This window comes from Heloderma suspectum, chromosome 17 (assembly GCF_057233095.1).
Source record: "Heloderma suspectum isolate Gila_16-S chromosome 17, 16-S_ref, whole genome shotgun sequence".
In the NCBI taxonomy this organism is placed as follows: Eukaryota; Metazoa; Chordata; class Lepidosauria; order Squamata; family Helodermatidae; genus Heloderma; species Heloderma suspectum.
Genome location: NC_139474.1, coordinates 10,869,159 through 10,888,222, shown reverse-complemented (window position 1 = coordinate 10,888,222; position 19,064 = coordinate 10,869,159). Strand labels below are relative to the sequence as shown.

The 19,064-nt window shown below is 49.0% G+C and overlaps 1 protein-coding gene across 1 annotated transcript in view; it reads left to right on the top strand.

The window, feature by feature from the left end:
• Positions 1 to 1,387: 1,387 nt before the first annotated feature.
• Positions 1,388 to 19,064, top strand: part of CNIH2 (cornichon family AMPA receptor auxiliary protein 2) — a 52,641-nt gene continuing 34,964 nt past the window's right edge. The window contains exon 1 of the mRNA XM_084824869.1: positions 1,388 to 1,953. Within this exon, the coding sequence (XP_084680995.1) occupies positions 1,873 to 1,953 (81 nt within the window). The 5' untranslated portion in view covers positions 1,388 to 1,872. The remainder of the gene's footprint in view (positions 1,954 to 19,064) is intronic.

The following is a 19,064-nucleotide window of genomic DNA, read 5'->3' as shown; positions in this document are numbered from 1 at the left end:
GGCCTACCTGTAGAAAAAGGCACAAACAGGGTTTTGGGTTGCAAAGGGAAAAGCGAACCGTGAGGAAAACCTGGGCTCTTTCCTCAAACCCCTCAACCCCTCCTCGCAGTAGTTCCCCTCACATCTACATTCAGGTACTACAGAAACCCTTCTCCCCACACACCTGCACATATGTTCCTGATGGGATCCCTGTCACCCTGCAGTCTGTCACAGAATGCTTCATAGAAGAAATGTCTATATGAAAGAGGAACTGGGCGTGTGAGTGTATGTCCACATAGAGAACGTGCACGAAAGGATTTCCAGAGGGGTAGCCCACGTTTGTCTATGGCGCCAAAAACAAGTCTTGTGGCACGTGAAAGACTGAACACATTTATTCCAGTCTTTAAGGTGTGTCCACTCAGCTGCCACAGACTCTGTCGTTCTTGTGAGAAAGGAAGCTTTGTGTATGTGTGAGAGAGACACTGGCGGGGCGGGGGGGATGACAAGGAAATTATGACGTGCATTGGTGTGAGTGATGGGGTGTGGATACTCATATTATATGTGTGTGCGTATGCACACACTCTTGTATGCAACCACAACCCCCCCCACGTACACACATTGTGTATGTAAACGCTTTTACATGCACACACTTGTGTGCGGCCACGCAGTGTACACAACCGTTCCCTTTGACACACATACATACATGAGAGCTGGTATGGAGTAGTGGTTAGAGTGTTCGACTGGGCCTTGGGAGACTTGGGTTCTAGTCCTCACTTGGCCATGAAGCTCACTGGGTGGCTTTGGGCCAGCCACCGAATCTCAGCCTAACCTACCTCACAGGGTTGTTGTGAGCATAACAGTGGAGAGGAGGACCACAGGGTAAAGCTGCTTTTGGTCCCTTCAGGAAGGCAGGCGGGCAGGCAGGCAGGCTAGAAATGTAATACTATCATCATTATTATTAGCACACTGCCGCAGCATATGCGCCCAGGCCCCCTCTGACCCACGCCCCGGTCGTGGGCAACCTTGCCCGTTCATTTCTTCGGGCACGGGCCTGTGCTGGGAGCGGCAGGGCTGTTTTCGGTCTACGCCTGCACAGCGTCGCGCCCTCAGTCACATCCGCAGCCCGCCTTTCCCGCGAGGCGCCCAGGGCGGCCCCTCCTCCTCCTCCCCGTTTATCCTCACCACCACCTCGGAGGGGGGCCGGGCGGAGAGCCAGGGGCTGCCCGGCCCGAGCGCGGGCGAGGACCGGGGCCTCCGGCGCCGCGCTCCAGCCGCGCGGGCTTGCGCGCGGCCCCGGCCCCGCCGCGCGCCCCCGCGGCCGGGCGCACGAGCCCCGCCCGCCCCCCCGCGCCCCCCCCGACGCCGCGCCCCCGGTCGCCCGCGCGCAGCCGCGCGCCCGGCTGCGGAGGGCCGCGCGCGCCTTGCGCCAGGCGGGCAGCCGCGCCCTCGCTCGGCGGCGCGCGCCTCTCGCGGGGCTGGCGAGCGGGGGCTCCTCCTCCGCCCCCCGCGGCAAGCCAGGCAGCCGCTCGCCCTCTCTCCCGCCCGCCGCCCGGCTCGGCCTCTCTGGCGCCGCCCCGCCGGCTCCTCGCCATCCCGCCCTCGCCGCCTGCGGCTCCTCCTCCCCGGCGCCCTCGCCCGGCGCCTCTCCGGCAGACGGCGGCGAAGGAGCAGCGTGCGGGGGGCGTCGCGCTCCTCGCCGCCCCTGTAGCCGCCGCCGCCGCCGCGCTTTTCTGCCCCGCGCCCTGCCTCCCCGGCGCTGCCCATGGCCAAGTAGCGGCCGCCCTGCGCCGGTGCCGTCCGAAGGGCAGGAGGAGGTTGGGAAGGGGGCGCCGCCGCCCCCCGCCCCGCCCGAGGCTCACCTGCGCGCCCCGCCCCGCCCCGCCCCGCCCCGCCATGGCCTTCACCTTCGCCGCCTTCTGCTACATGCTCACCCTGGTCCTGTGCGCCTCGCTCATCTTCTTCGTCATCTGGCATGTGAGTCCCGCTGGAAGGGGAAGGGGAGAAATGCGGGGGGGGGTGCCGAGGGCGCGTGTGCGCGGGGCGAGCTGGGGGGCGGCAGTGGGAGAGAACACGAGGGGGGGTCTTTCAAAGGGGCGGGGGCGGGGCGGGGGCAGCCAGCGGACTGTCGGGGAGCGGGGGGGGGAATGGGGGGATGAAATGGGGATGGAGGAGAGCTCAGGCTTGGCAGGAGGCGGGAGTCAGCGGGCTGAGGAGCTGCCGTCAAAGGGGCGAGCCTAGGAAAACTGGAGGGTGGCAAGATCAGGGCGGGGAAGCGGCCTCGGGAGAGCGGGCAGCTGGGGTGCCCTGAGTCGGAGGGATCAGGCCGGGGAGCTCTTGAGCGTAGGGCAGCCGCGGGTGTCGGGGGAACCAGGCAGTTGGGGCGCCGTTGAAGGGGGGATGAAAGCAAGCTGGGGAGCGCTCTCAGGGAGCAGGCGATGGAGCAGGAGGGCGGGCAGTTGGGTGGTGGAGAAATCTGGCTGGGACAGCTGTGGGCCGTGGAGCAAGCAGGCAGCTGGGGAGGCTCGGAGCATGGGGATGGGGCGGGCAGGGGAGGGCTGCTGATCGCAGGCATTGAAAGCCATCAGTATGATAAGAGAGGGCAGCAGAGGACCTCGGGTCCTAGCGGCTTTGTGGCTGGCAAGACAGACCACAGGGAGGTTTACTTCGGCCGCTGGGTAGCAATATTTCCGTTCACCCACCCACCCACCAAAACCCAAATGGGTTGTCTGTCCTCTTCTTCAGTCCCTTGAACCTGGAGCCAGTTGTCTCCCATGGGGGGGCGGAGATTAAAGTCAGTAGGTTTGGGATCCAGTATACGATTGATGGAGGCTTTGGGGGCAGGAGCGTGGGGGTGCATCAGTGGGTGATCCCAACAGGGTAGCTGAGGCTTACAAAGCCATGGGGTAAGGTGTTCAGATGTGGGGTCTAGCAAAGGCTGGGAAGGACAGGGGTGGATGGGGGGCGGGCTGGATGCAATGAAATCTGGCCGGACTCGAGGGAATAGGCCCGAAGTGTGGGGTGCTGGAATTAGCAGACTTACTGTGGTAGGACAAGTGGCTCAGATGTTTGTCTGGACGTCCGGGGTTTCTTTCTGGGTCTGCACCTGAGGGTGGGGTGAATTCTGCAGACATGGGCGCATATGGGTTGGAATTCTGAATGTGGGGGAGGGAGAATTCAGATGTGGGGGTCCTAGGAGTGGCAAGTGGAGAGCTCTCTGGATTGGGGGCACTAAAACTGGCACTAAAGATTTCCAGGGTCGGGGGTCAGGCTGTAGCATATGGTGGCCACTGTCTCTGTGTGTTGGGGGTTACACAAACAGGCATTATTTCTGGCCCTTGTGGCAGGAAATTTTGTGTGTGTTTGGGGGGGGGGCTGGTACTGGTCAAATCTGATTTTGGAGGATTGGCATTTATGAAGCCAGAGAATCCTGGTTCCAGTTGAACCAGCCACTGCCAACTGTTACGTCTTTCACCTCCTTTGCTCCCCCTATAGTTAATGGGGGGGGGGAACCATGCCCTGCGCATACCAATAAAGCTTAATCTTTTTGTTTGGCATCTTTGCCTCCTTCACTGTCAGGTTTTCAGAGCCTTTTTAGTAAAGAGGAACAAGAAAGAAAGGAAAGAAAAAACACGCAGCAAATTTGGCAAAGCGAACCTTTGTCTATGGGGACTCTCACACCTCACCCCCATTCTTATCCATATCCCCAATCGATAATTTCCTGTTAAATTAGATTCTGTCTAAGGAGTTAGGCAGAAAATATAGGTGGGAAGTTTGATATTAAAAAGGTTTGACTGTCCATTATGTACCCTGGATATGTCTTTTTCTGGGGCTACCTGAGTCTGTCCTCTTCTCCCTCCCCCCCCCCCGCTTTTTTTTTTGTTTCTTTCTTCCTTCTGGTGACGCATCCAGGAATCCCAGGAAGGAAAGAAAAAAAAAATCCTCCTCCCTCTCTTCCTCTGTTCTTTGCCATCCATCCCCTCCTGATTTTGCTTTGCCTTCTCCCCCCTCCATCTGTAACTAAGGAACCTGGCTCTGGTTGCCATGGGAACTACATATGTTTACAAAATGATGCTCCCTACTAATAATCCGGATGCTACCCTCTTTTAACCCCTTGGCTGCTGCAGCCCTGTGTCTTCCTTACTTCCATTGTGTCCTGCTAGCTGCCCCGAGAAAAAACAAAAGCACCTCATAGCATTGGTGGCTCCAAGGGGACGTTGCTGTTTATTATTGATTTTTGAAATGAATTGGTTGGCAGAGAATTCTGTCCTATGAGAATCGAGATTAAAAGAGATCTAGAAATCCTGATCAGTTGAGATAGAGCAAGGAATTCTGACAATGTACATGTAATCCAGAGTGGAGTAATGTGTTCTCTCCTTTCCCTGGCCCTGGTGCGTACTTGTGATCAGCCCGGTCCCCTCCAGATGTGTTGGATTACACCTCCCATCAACCTGTGGACTACTCCATGGACTATAATGGCCATGTTGGCTAGGGATGGTGGGAGTTGTAATCCCAAGGATAATTTAGCACAAGTTGGTTACCTCCCTAATACCCGTCTGGCTAATGACATTTCAAGCACATAAGTATTGAAGTAGTATATGGATGGAAGTACCTGCCTCCCCCCATAATTTTAGTGCATGCTTAGACGTGTCAGGATTTTATTTGCATGAGCGGCTGTGTGTGTGTGGGATAATGAGGTGGAAATGGTGGTTCTTTCTGATGAATTAGCACTGTGCATTCGGGTGTGGTCTCGCAGACGTGGCATCCTCCGTCTGCCTTTCTCGCTCCCATGCCCAGATTTATATGCATGATGGGTTGGCCTGACTTTCAAGTCACGGTTGGGCTTAACTTGAAAAGAAAAAGTGTCATTGAGCATGTGAAGAGTGTCTGTTTTTTGGCACTGAGGCTGTTTGGGGAGGGATCATAACTCAGAGCTAGAGGAGAGGTTCAATACTTGGTGTCTCCGGTAGGACAGATTGGGTAGCAAGTGATGGGGGAAAAAACCTCTCCTCCTGAAACTTAGCAGCTGGTGCCAGTCAGAGCTAACCATACTGGACTTGCTGGATTCAGATCATGTTCCATCCTGTGTTTGCACACATGTCTTAAATGTCTTCTTGAGCCTCACCTCTTGTGCCAGCTGGTGTTAGCCTGACAAGCTATTTGCTGCAGAAGAGAAGGCAGAAGAGAGAGGTTTTTGTAATGCAAATGAACCTTCTGGCCCATCGTTTTTTATTTTTTACGGTTTAGTTGCGAACCCCGATGCAAGCAGGAGCTGCTTTTGAGCCTCATGTGATGAAAACACTATGCATGTGAGGAAAAGGATGGCATCTACCTGTGCAGCAGAGCACACCCCTCACACGTCGCGGTTCCCAGGTTAAAAGCCAGTTAAAAAAGAATCTCAGGCGCACTCCTTGTGGGCCCCTGGAGAGTCGCTGCTGGTCGGAGTAAGCCACGCCGTTGGCTTGGCTCCAGTTCCCTTATGCACATCTGTCTTTCCATCCTTTATTTATTTATTTATTTATTTCATTTCTATACCGCCCAATAGCCAAAGCTCTCTGGGTGGCTCACAGTCTGCGATGAGCAAGAAGGACGCCCAGCTCAGAGAGATACAATCACGTGAAGCTGCATCTGAAGTCCGTCATTTTTCGTTGGAGAGGCACTGGGCTGTGGTGACACGCTAGTCAGAGCAACCTGCACTGACTTGGAAGGAATCAAAGTGGCCGTTACGGCAGCCCGCTGTCCTGGCTTCGTGCAATATGCGCATTGTGCCCACCGCTAAGGAAGAGGCTTGGTAGATAGTGCAGGAAAAATATAAAAAGCTTGTGTTTTAAAAACCCAGGTCCAGCTTCATAGCCGAGCCATTGCATGGATACTCTTCCCGCACCACCACTCTCAGTGTTTGGAAAGTGACCATAATCTGCATCTCACACAAGCCCGGGTTTGAGTAACTGGGCTTATCCTCTTGTTGAAGCTGAAGGCAGTCAGATTTGAACTTTTTAAAGAGAAAGTAAAGGCTGATTTGCACACTGGATGACAGAAAGTAAGGGCTGATTTGCACACTAGACAAAAGGATAATCCACCTATGATAGTGACCCCCTCCCACACACACAGCCATTGCCCACCGTGCATATGTACACATCTTTAAGCCAGCACACACATTTTTCAAAATGATTGCTTCCCTCCCTTGCAGATTAGAATGCTAGCATGTTGCTGCCTGCACATGGTGAAGTGGTAATGTATGATGTGTCCTAAGCTTCTAGCTCTCATGAGGAGAAGGAGGGGGGGGAATCCTTGAGTCCCAAGACTGTGTCTTCCTTGGATGGGTGGTACAGCTGTAGTTTTGTAGTCAGCCCCAGTACCAAATCATAATCAGAAAATGTAAGACCTCTCAATTTTTTGAGGACAAACTGATGCCAACAGTTTTTTTTTTTAAACCAGTGGGACCTGTAGCACAGTGTTGCAGTGCATCCTCATCTCCTATCAGGAATGCTTTTGTTCAGGCTTTCTGCCAGCCAGCGATGCCCTCCTGCAAGATGCCCTAAGTCTATGGCACAAGAAGGATGTTTCACTCCCTCCTACACATGTACAATGTTCAGTTTCTTTTCCAACTGACAGTCAACATTCTGTGGCTACTGAGTATGCTCAGTCCTCACTGGGCTGTGTGTGTGCACACGCGCGTGCGTGTGAGAGTGTGTGGAGGGTTCCCCCCTTGGTTTGAGATTCCTTTTTCTTCTGTAAACATTGGGGTTTCCTCGAGCATGCAGGACCTCCCTCTTGTTTCTCAGTGGCCCCATTTTGGCTCCATTCCTGTTGGCACTCACCATCAGAGTTCACTATTAGAGAGCGATTTCATTTTTGTTGGGAGGGTTAGGGGTCGTAATGGAGAGAGTGACATCTATGGGGACCAGTACTCAAGATAGGTCTTTTGGATCTCGGCTCTCGAGGGCCATTGGAAAATTGACTTAAAAGGTGTGTACATGTTTCAGGGGAGGCTAGCAATTAGTCTGGACTCTCTTTTGTGTGCAGATTTCTTAAAACCCTTCCATTTTTTATTTTTTTTAAGGTGTAAAGTGTGAATGTGACAGGCACACATTTGCAAACATGTGTATTGTAGGGAGAAGAACTGAACCCCGGTTTGTTTCTGTGTCATGTGCGAAACATCCCACGAGTGTACCTGTAATGATAAGGCATCTTCAGAAAGGTTTTTGTTCATTGCATTTTATTGTATTTATCTTTAAATTTTCTTGGCTGCCTTTCAGGGCAGAAGCCCTCCCAAGGCGGCTCACAGCAATAAAATACATAAAAAAACTACATTCACGCATCGCAATTCTAAGGTATGCAATGAAATGATCGTAGGTCTACCTAAAAAATCTAATGCACAGAAGGGTCCCCTGGTTTCTACCTGCCTCCGCGGCCCCATGGTTAGCATTCAACGGGGTGCAGAGAAGGCGTAGTATCCCAAGGGGGTGGCTGAATGAAATGCTCTTTGGCCAGTTAGCTGCCTCCTATTTGTTAATTAGTATTACAGCATTGATATGATGCTGCCTTCCTTCCAGCGCGGCCGGGCGGGTGAGTGGCCCCTTGCAATGTATCTCCCACACAGGCCTTGACCAGACTCAGGCCACCTTGCGGCACCGGGTCCAGGTTTTTGAGGGCCCTTGGGCAAGGCTGCCTCAGTGGGCCCCCTCTTCCAGTGAGCCTACGTTCTCACTGCCACTGTCACCAGCTGTTATTACTCCACCTCCTCATCCTCGCTACCACTTGCTTGCTTGACAGGCAGAGAGCCAGGGAGGAAGTCGGCCGTGGCATCTCCCGCTCCCCCTCCTCACCACCACCATTGTCTGGGCCAGAGCGAGAGGCAGGGGAACAAGCCGGTTGCGATGGGGAAGAGGGGCAGCAACTCCAGGGGGCTCTTGCCCGTGGGCCCTTGGCAGGTGCCCGGCCGCGCCTTCCCTTGGCGCCAGCGCATTTCCTGCGCCATGTGCCTTCCGAAGACCATGCTGTCCTGATTCAGGGCAGCGCATTTCAAGGGGGCTGGTGTGGGGAAACATCCTCGGAGTCCGGGCCTCACGGGTCAGTCAGGACGCTGCCTGCTTCTCCTCGTTTGCCACTCTTCGTGTCACGCCAAACAAGCTCCGTGGCGTGGTCTTGCGAACGCGCCCTTGCACAGGCCAGGGAAGCGGCCTTCCCATAAGGCCCCGCCATTGGTAGCTGTTGTTGCCTTGGCAACCAGTTGTACCTCCCAGGCCTGCATTGTCGAGGTGAAGAAAGATGCCGCTGCATCAGTTCTCCCGCTACCACCATTGCTTCTGTTCCCCTCTTGCCCATCAGGGGCAAGTTCTGATCTCAGTGGCAGCAGGAGGAGCTGTGCGTGTCTGGGGGTGGCTGGAAATGGAACAGCAGCCGAGCTTTCAGGCCTTTGATATATTTGTTCGCATTGAAAAACGGCTCAGCGTGAGAATAATGATAACGTGGGGCACATGTCACCCCCAGCTCCCAGAATGGCTTGGTTGATCTGGCTCCAGATTTCCCAGTAGCAAATGAAGGAGGTGGGGCAGGCAAAAAAAGAAGAGGAGGTATCTCTTGAGGCAGGAATCGGGGGTAGGAAATGACAGGTCTTGAGGTAACTGCATGGCTGGAATATCAAGAAGCTGGGACACTGGGGTGCTGATGGAGGCGCTTTTATGAAAGAAATGCCAAAGGATGCTCAGTATGGACAGCTACTACTGGTCTGGGAGATGCAGGAAACAAAGTAACTGGCTCACAGGTAGGTAGGTAGGTAGGTAGGTAGGTAGGTAGATAGATAGATAGATAGATAGATAGATAGATAGATAGATAGAGTTGTGTGTGTGTGTGTGTGTGTGTGTGAAAGAGAGAGTGTGTGTGTATATACACTCGCACACATATATATTCTTTCTCTTGCGTGCGCTCTCTCTCACTCTCACACACACACACTCTTGCACACATACATATATTCTGTTTCTCTCTGACTCTCTCTCACACACACACACACATTCTCTCTCTGTCATGCTCGCACGCACACACACACTTTCTCTCGCACACATACATATATTCTCTCTCTCTCTCTCTCTCACACACACACACACACACACACACACGTAGAGCTGTTGCAGAAATGAGATTGCCATTCATTTATTGTTTGTTCCACTTTTACCTCAGTATTTATTTCATGAAAGAGTGTATACATGAGGCTTTATACGTGTGGTCCCTCTGCCTTTATCATCACAGCAGCCCCGTGATGTAGGTCAGGCTGCAAGATGGGGAAGGGCCATAACTCCGTGTGTAGAGCGCACACGTTGCATGCACAAGATCCCAGGTTCGATCCCCAGCTTCTTCGGGTAGGGCTGGAAAATACCCCTGTCAGAAACCCCGCAGAGCCTCTGCCAGACAATGCTGACAATACTGGCCTAGGTGTAAGGGCCTAACTTGGTGTAAGGCAGCTTCCGATATTCCTAAGGCTGGGGCTGGTTACCACCACTTTATTTGGGGATTCTGGAGACTGGAAAAGAAAAAAGGTGTATTGTGTTCCTTTCCTTCCTCTGAAAACATCTTTGCCTAGTGCAGGGAGGAGAGGATTTTTTAATCACTTAGTATGCATCTACCCAATCCTAATACCCCTCTCCAGGATACTTAGTATAACCTGATAGAGGCTTGAGTAATCCAGTTTCCTCTGCTCCCTACCTCCAGTTCTGCCCCTGTAACTTTCTGCACAACCTGGAAATTCACAGTCGTTTGTGAGGCTGATTTTTAGATGTGGGGGTTAAATTGTCTTTTTCTTTTAATTTACGAACATCTATGTACCTGGGGAGTCCCCTGACTATATAGAAGCCACTCCCTGATTTTTAAGTGGCCTTGTATTGCTTCCAAACTTAATAGGTGTCTAGCTACCTGAGTTCACTATTGCGAGGGGGGGGGGCACAAAAAAAGGTTGCAGCATATCCTCACCACCGTGCTCCTGTTAAGAGTTCCTGCCAGCCAACAATGCTCTAGGGTATTCTATTCCACTCCTCTCCCATGCCCCTTTTTTCATTTTTCTTTTTCAACCGGCACTCAATATTTTGTGGCTAGTGAGCATTCTCAGTGTGTTTGATTTTTGGGAGGGGTTGTCTCCTTAGGATTTATTTTTAATTTTTTTCGTACTTCTCCAAATCTCAGCGTTCCCCTAAACACGCTGATAACCTCCCTGTTGTTTCAGCTACAGTCCTGCAGGTGCTTATCTCCTGAGTTTGCAGTTCGAGGAAGTGGTGATAATACTAGCCTACCTTATGGGACTGTTGTCCACATTATTGTAATAATGTATTTTGAGCACCTCACACACTCAAAAAGCAGTATATAATTAACATTACTAAGTAAAAATAATATATATTCAGAGAGCGGCATTCTCTGATGCATGCCAGTCCCAAGTTGATAGGCGTAAGAGATCTATTTATGTTAACCCCAGGCTATTAGTGATTTTATATATGGTGCTACTTTTATTGGTCATTGATATAATAATAAAACAATAAACAGCCCTCTCCTTTTATTTTTATTTTTTTCAAAAAATTGGGGCTACTTTTCTTTGGTAGATGTGCCCCACAAAAACCCACAGTGACCCACATTTGCAGAATTCTGGGGAGGTCAATGAAGTGCTTGGCGGTTCTGGTGGAATCCTGATTAGTTTTCAGAACTGTAGGAAGATGCTTAGCTTAGCTGCAAAGGAAAGAAAATAAGATAAATTTCTGCTCAGGGCTTCATTTGCCCAAGGGCTCCCAGGCACTCTTCAAGGTCTGTTTTCAAGGCCAGGGCCTGGTTCTGGAACTTGTAATAAAGAGAAGAATGCTTTATTATCTTAGGGAGTTGGTTGTTATAAGGTGCAGCAATGGCCTTGAGCTTAAAATACTTTTTTAAAGGGCAACTTTGTGGAATCCAAATCTCTCATTGGCAATTAGCTGTGGTAGTGGAGAGTGGAGGCACAATGGAGGAGATAATGGCCTAGTTCTCACTTAACACTAAGTCGTGGTATGGTTTGTTGAAATCTGGCTTATTGTTGCGTCTGAGCTCATCCCTGCAAACCAACCATGGTTTGTTAATCAGCTGTAAACCACAAATAGAACTCATGTTTTGTTGTCAGCTTATGAACTCCAGCTTGTTTAAACCATGGCTTGTCGTGATGTCTGAACCCAGAACCATGGCTTATCCCTGGCTCATTTGTGCTTCTGTCCACCCTAAAAGAGAGGCACCTGGCAAGAGCAGCCTGAAAATGAAAGTGCTCTGAAGGTTGGCAAAATGTGCGGGAGAGAAACTAAACCAAAAATGGAGGCAACAAGCTCTGTATGTTTGCTCATCTGCAAGGCAAGTCACACTTAAAGCAACAAACCATGGTTAATGTAAACCATGGGTTAGCATTATGTACGAACACACCCAGTAATTATCCCCATTTGGTTGCATGATGACTAGATGCTGCAATCTGCCACATACGGAGGAGCGCTGGCTCAGTGGCAGAGCACACATTTTGCTTGCTGAAGGTCCTAGGTTCAATCCCCAGTGACTCCTGGTAGGACTGGTAATATTCCTGTCTGGAAATATTCCTGTTATTTCAGTTGCGTGTCAGGAAAAACTTCCGAATGACCATTTTGGTTGAACATCAGGAAAGACTTGCTAATGGTCAGGCAGTGGAACCAACTGCCTAGGGAAGTGGTGGGCTCTCTCTTGTTGGAGAGCAAAGACTGGACAGCAGTAAACTGGATTCTTGCACTGAGCAGGGTGTTGGACTCGATGGCCTAAATGGCCCCTTCCAGCTCTTTGATTCTATGAGACCTTGGAGAGCCACTGCCAGTCAGTGTCGGTTATACAGGGCTACATGGTCTGACTCTGAATAAGGCAGCTTCCTGTGTTCCTGTGTTGTCATCTGATAACCTGCAGGTGCCCGATGGCCTTGCTTATAAGCTTCTCGGAAGCATCTGCCTGGTGACGTCTCAAACGTCACTTCCAGCAAGAAAATAATTACTCTCTTGATCAGCAAAATGTTTTTCCATTGCCATATGTAGAGTGTTTTCCCTCTTACCACTGAGTCATCAAAACCAGCTGCTGCATAGGTTGGTTCCTGGGGCATCGTTTCTGGACCAGAAAACAGATCCCAGGCTACAATGTCCCCTGGCAACTGGGAGCAATACCCAGTCCCAGCCCACTTGCTCTACAGATCTGTTGCAAGTCCTCCTTCAGATGGAACTGCTCATTCTTCTACCTGCCAGCTAGTAGTAGAGTTGGGCAACTGGTTTGTCTGAAACCCTGGAGAGCTACTACCAGTCAGTGTGCAAATACTGAGTTAGATGTATCAGTGCACCTTCCTGTTCTGGGGGAAGGGACTTAGCTCAGTTGCAGAGGTAGGGTATGGACTCACCCAGAGACTAAAGTCATCATTTGGGGTCCTCCTCCAGGTGTGCCTGCCAAATGAGGCGAGGCAGGTGGCTGCAAGACAGAGGGCCTTTTCAGTGGTGGCACCCCATTTGTGGAATGCCCTCCCCAGAGAGGCTCACCTGGCAGCTACAATATGATATTTTGGGCATCATGTGAAGACCTTTTTATTCTCTCAGGCATTTAAAGAACTGTTTTTAGTTATTTTAGATCACTGCCCTTTTATTGCTGCTGTTTTTATGTGCTGGAGTGTTTTTACTCTTCGCTGCTGATTCTATCTTGGTTTTATTGTGTGCTGTTTTCAGTCATTGTTTTGTTGTTTGTATTTTATGTTTTTAATGTGTTGTGCACTGCTCAGAGGACTTGGGTTACTGGGCGGTTTGAAAGTATAATAAATAAAATGCTTTGCAAGCAGATGGTCCCAGGTTCAATCTCTGACATCTCCAGGTGGGGAAAGACTCCGGTCTGATAACCCTGGAGAGCCACTGCCACTAACTGTAGACAGTACTGAACTAGATGGATCAAGGTCCTGACTTGGTATAAAGCAGCTTCCTAGGTTCCTATTGGAAGCTTAGTAAATGGTTCAAGAGAGCAATCCTATGGTCTCCAAGTGAGCATCCCAGAGACCATGAGATGGCTTGGAAAACTCCGACCTCAGAAAGGAGAGTTGGAGATCCAACCCTCTGCAGCCAGTGCAGAGAGAACCGTGCCAGCTCCTTCTCTGAGATTGGAAATTCGACCTCAGAGAGGGGGCGTGTTCCAGTGGGCAGGGAAGAAACCGGAGAGTCCAGGATATGATTTATCCTGAGCATCCTCCAGCCTCTTCCTCTCCCCCTCCAAAGTACCCTTGCTAGTTGGGCAGAAAAGACCATCTAGTGAAAAACTCAAAAACTGGAGGGCAGGGAACCCTCTCCTGTTCTTCAGCAGGGCATAGGAATCTCAGAAGCATCTGAGTTCAGAGGCTTCCGAGCAGCAAGGGCACAGTCCTATGGACTGCGCCCAATTTTAAAATGCCCAGATCAAATCAACTCATCCAGTAGGCCTCTGATAAGAGTTGTTCAAATACAAGCAAGAAAAAAAATGCAGAGCTACAATAAATAAGTAGGTTGCCCCTTCCCCTTGCAGCGGGCTCTGCAAATCCCAAAGATCACCCCAGGAACAAATTTTAAAATGTCTTGTCCTGCTATCATTCCAGGGTATACATCTGGGCTTCCTAAACCGCAAAAACCTCCTTCCTTCCTTCTGCACCCCCACCCTCCTGTCCATATGATCTAAGTGGCTCCATAGAATGTGAGCCAATATGCTTATGTTTGAATGGGTGTCATCCACTATTTGAATGTTTGCAGAAACTGGACCTTTTTGACAGGGAGTGGTGTAGTGCTTGGAGAAGAGATCTTTGGAAAAAGGGGATATATGAAGGAGCATTACCAGATCCCATAAAAAGTGCTTGTAGGCATTCTTGTAGCATACATGGAAACTCAGGGTCCTAAATCCTGGAAAGTTTGGGGTTGGTTTGTTTTGTGCTGGTTGTTTTTCTTTGCAGATACTGCATGCATATTTTCCAATGGTATCTCTATCATCTAGGGCTAGAAATTTGCTCCCTGCAAATGACATCCGAGGAATGCCCCCAAAATGAAAAAGGTGCTGAATGGTAGCAAGTCATGGAACTATTTTGAGTATGAAATAAACAAGAGGTTGCAAAGGAAGTTCAGGCCAGACCAGTGAAAAGAACCCAGGAGTCTTAGTTCCTTTTGTAGACTGTTTCTCCACCCCATACTGGGAGAGGGATTTTCTGCTGGCTTCTTCTCTTTGTAATTGAATGAGCAACTTATTCCCTGGCAATGGTGTAGTAGGAAAGTTTGAATCACAAGCACTCACCAGGACAGTCCCTGTAGCAACACCCCTAATAAGAGTCCAAAAATTAAGGCAGTGGTGTAGATCCATATCAACAAACACATTCTAGCAGTTTTCATCTCCACCAGGAGCAGGTCCTTCATAAAGCTAATGGGTCTTAATTGCTAATTCCAGGCCAAGCCACCCCAAAATTCTTTGCATTACGACAGGAAGCAATACATTGTTGCTGGGAAAATTCATTTCCCTCCTAGCTACTGTGGGACTTGCAGCTCAGTTCAGAGGGAACAGGGAATTCCTGGCTCCATCACACCAGTGTTCTTTATTCAGGAGGAGGAGAACGGTTCTTGAAAGCGCCTCTCGTGCACCCACCAGTGTCTTGTTTGCCATCTGTGATGGAACAGTGCCATGGGGCTTCCTTTGTCCTGCCACCTCATACTCCATTTTATTTAGAACATTTTTATACTGCCCTTCATTGAATAAGATTCCAGGGCAGCATACGGCATGTGCAGATCAGCGTACAATCAAACAAACATGCACATCCTAAAAAGACAGCCATCACATAAAAAGACAACAGCATCGGGGCATTATACACAGTTTTAAATGCCTGCATAAATAATCAGCATCTTCACCGGGCGTCTAAAAGTGGAAACCAGGCACACTGCCTCAGGGGAGGATATTCCAAAACTGGCCCCATGAAGCTGCACTACGCTGTTGTTTTGCAATCAATTTATATTCTGCTTACCATCCCTAAAAATATCTCTAAGCTGTTTACAAAGTCAGAAGTTTGCATCGGAACAAATACAAAAACCATCAGTTAAAATTTTTAAAATATTTAAAACCACAGCTAAAAACACAATAATGAAAAAAGCAAAGTGGGCAGCACAATTATTTAGAGAAGCCTTCGGTAGAGATGGGTCTTTAACAGACACCTAAAACAAGCTACGGTAGGCGTCTCCCAGATACCATCAGTTCAGTGGTAGAGCCCTTCTGGTCCCAGGTTCAACCCCTAGTGTGTCCACTTAAAAAGTAGGAGGTGATAGGAAAGACCCTTTTTGTCTGAGACCCCGGAGAGCTGTTTTTGTCAGAGTACACAATACTGGACTAGATCACTTAAGACAGCTTCTTGCAACGGGAGCTGTCCGTAGTCCTGAATTACAGAGCGGTTCTGCTTTTCATTCTCTCTGCCTGCAATCCTGTGCACATTTTCCTAGGCACAAGCCCCCACTGAACTCACAGGGATTTACCTCCAAGGAAGCATGACTAGGATTGCACTGACTGAGACGGTCAGCACCGCTGCAACTGGAGTTCAGGTGAAGGGGCGCGCCTCCACCTGCAAAAATCCCCCGTGTATTGGAAACTGCCTTATACTGAATAGGCAGATGATCAGGGGACTGGAAACAAAGCCCAATGAGGAGAGACTGAAAGCACTGGGCATGTTTAGCCTTGAGAAGAGGAGACTGAGGGGAGACAGGATAGCGCTCTTCAAGTACTTGAAAGGTTGTCACAGAGAGGAAGGCCAGGATCTCTTCTTGGTCATCTCAGAGTGCAGGACACGAAATAATGGGCTCAAGTGACAGGAAGCCAGAATCCGGCTGAACATCAGGAAAAACCTCCTGACTGTTGGAGCAATACGACAATGGAACCAATTCCCTAGGGAGGTGGTGGGCTCTTCCACACTGGAGGCATTCAAGACGAGGCTGGACAGCCATCTGTCAGGGTTGCTGTGACCTGGATTCCTGCATTGAGTAGGGGGTTGGACTCGATGGCCTTGTAAGCCCCTTCCAACCCTACTATTCTATGATTCTATGAATCAGTCCCTTGGTCCATCTAGCCCAGTATTGTTGACAATGACTGGTTTTTCAGGCAAGAGTTTTCTGCCCTTCCTAGAGATGCTGGGGATTGAAACTAGGACCGTCTGCATGCAAAGCGTGTGCTCTACCACTGAGCTATGCTCCCTCCCCAAAATCTAACAGCGTGTCAAGACAGCAAGGACTCTTGTCCCTGACACACTTGTTTTCTCTGTGCAGAGAATATTTCATGTAGAGGAGTGTTCGGTCACATGGCCAGTGAATGAAGCAACATGGCCCATTTTTAGGTTTACCACCTTGGTGAGGAGGTGGCCACGGCATAAATGCAGCCCTGTTTATCCCCCTGAGTTAGGACCAAGTTGTCTGCTTCTGCAGTTCAAGAAGACTTGCACTGGAGCTCTGAGGAAATGGCTTCAGCCGTGATGCTGTTTGGCTTCTATAGGAGTTGGAGGCTCTGGCCTTTCCTGGTTTTCAGACTGGCCCTGATCTGGGCAGGTGCTTGCATGCACTTCTCCTGTTCCTGACTAGACTGACTTCCAGCTAGCCAGGCACTTCACCACCAGCCTTGCAGCTCCGCCTGGTACACCATCCCCTCTGTTCATGTGGGTGATGAGCTGGGGTCCTACAGCTGCCCAGGAACCCGGGCGACTGATGTGGAGACCCTCAGTCCTGTGATGGCCATGTCTGGCTCTGAAGGCTTCTCAGGGTTGTTTGGGGGTGTGGAAATCTGCTGGGGGGGTCCTGCTCCCCTTGCTTATCCTCCAAGGATACCCTAGGGTCGAGGTCTACAGTGTTGGAGCTCCGCAGTTAGACCACCCAACTTGGATTGGAACCCTGATGCTAGGGAAGTAGAAAATTAGGGAGAACTTACAGGTACCCCCCACCCCCACGCACGCGCACACACACAGCACCAGAATCCCAATTCAGTTTGCAGAGAGGGACACCCTCTGAAGTGGCTTTTAAGATAACTTGAAAGAGATGGGTGATCTGGCCTCCAATGTCCCTGTTCAGTTTAGAGCATTGAACTAGGCCATGAGTCTGTGTCTGGCTTCCCCCATCCCTGCCAGAAAGAACACTCTGCCCCAAATCTTAGATGGCCCAGGACTGCAGAACCAAAGGGGAAAATGCTCTAGCACTGTCCATCACCCAGAGGATTAAAAGTTGCTGGGTCGAGTTACCATTATTTATATATTTATTTCATTTCCGTACTGTCCGATAACTGAAGCTCTCTGGGCAGTGCACAAAATTTACAAACCACAAATGCAAATACAAGATAATAAAAACATAATATAACATCTTTAACACAATGTAAAACAATTTAAACAGCTAAAAGAGTTACAGTCAGATACTGGACCTGATAAAAACAACTGGGATAAATGCCCCATCATATGCTGTCAAATGCCTTGGAGTAGAGGGGAGTCTTAACCTGATGCCAAAAAGATGACAGTCTTGGTGTCAAGCAGACCTCAGTGGGGAGAGCGTTCCATAATCAGGGAAACCACTGAGAAGGCTGCTTGAACCACTACACCAGCCTTCTCTAACCTGGTGCCCTCCAGATGTGTTGGACTACAGCCCCTGTAGTTGAACACATCTGGAGGGCACCAGGTTGGAGAAGCTGCAGCAGGGCATCCTGGCACTGCTTTCATTGGAGTTCAGATTGCAATTAAAAGGTTCGGTCCACACCGATGCCCCGACTTTTTGATGCCTGCTTATGTATGAAGTTGATTCTTTCAGCTTCTAAAAATTATTTGTTAACATCTTTATTCAATTAAAAAAATATGTTCTTAAAATACATATATGAAGCATAGGCATCAGCTCAAACAAATAGCTCATCGTTCAGAATGGAATTCTTTTTAACATTGCAGCTGAAGAATGCAAATCTCATTAAGAATGGTGTAGCATTTTGTTAAAATCCCCGATAAAGATAAAGAACACTTTATAAGAATGACAAAGCTTCTTCAACACAGGCATTGTCTCGGGGACATATTTTTTTTATGGTATCCTAAAAACAGCCTCCAATCTTGCATGTATCACTGTGTCTCTGTTAAATTACCCATATCAGAATGAATCTTAGTGGAGATCTTGATTAATTATCATTATAAGCCAGATCTTTTGACACCATTCTCCTGTGGTTGCAACTTGTATGTTTTATTAATTTATCTATTCAATTTATATGCTACCCAACTGGCAGATGCTCCTGGGGGTTGTTTAAAATCATGAAAATTTTAAACCAAAACAACAATACAGTAACAACCCAAACAGTAAATACAACAATTAAAATACTAAAACATTAAAAATGTTAAAGAGCTGGCAGCAAAGTTAATCATCAGAGCTACAGATTAAAGGCACAATCCTATGCATGTTTAGACAGAGAAAAGTCCTACAACTCCCAGCTCTCCCTAGCCAATCATGCTGGGGGTCCTAGGGGCCTGGTCCATAATGGCTCGGAACAGGATCTTTAGTGTTGAAGCTCCCACTCTCTGGAATTCCCTACCAGTACAAATTAGACAGGTGCCAACCCTTCTAGACTTTTCCCAACAAGTAGTCATAGGAAGGTAATCTTGTTTTCTGTATGCAGTAGTAATATACCGTATTTAATTATGGTCTTATTCTGTATTGTTTTGTGCATCCCTTACAAATGTCTGTTAATGTAAATAATTCTTAAATATCATTAAGTAAATAAAATCCTGATCCCTGATCCTGATCACCAACTTTTCATTTCATTTATTACATTTCTATATGTGCAGTAGCCAAAGCTATCTGGCTGGTTTACAAAGATTAGACCCCTAAAACTACAATATAATAACATGATGTTATTATATTGTAGGGTTTTAAAAATAATTTTCTATCATTTAAAAAATCATTTTATATTTTATTGCTCACTGCCCCAGGATCTGTTTAGATGTGGAGCGGTATATAAATGCTGTAAGTAAGTAAGTAAGTAAATAAATAAATAAATAAGTTATGTAAAATTTACATAACTTATGTAAACAGACAAAAATACAAAACCAT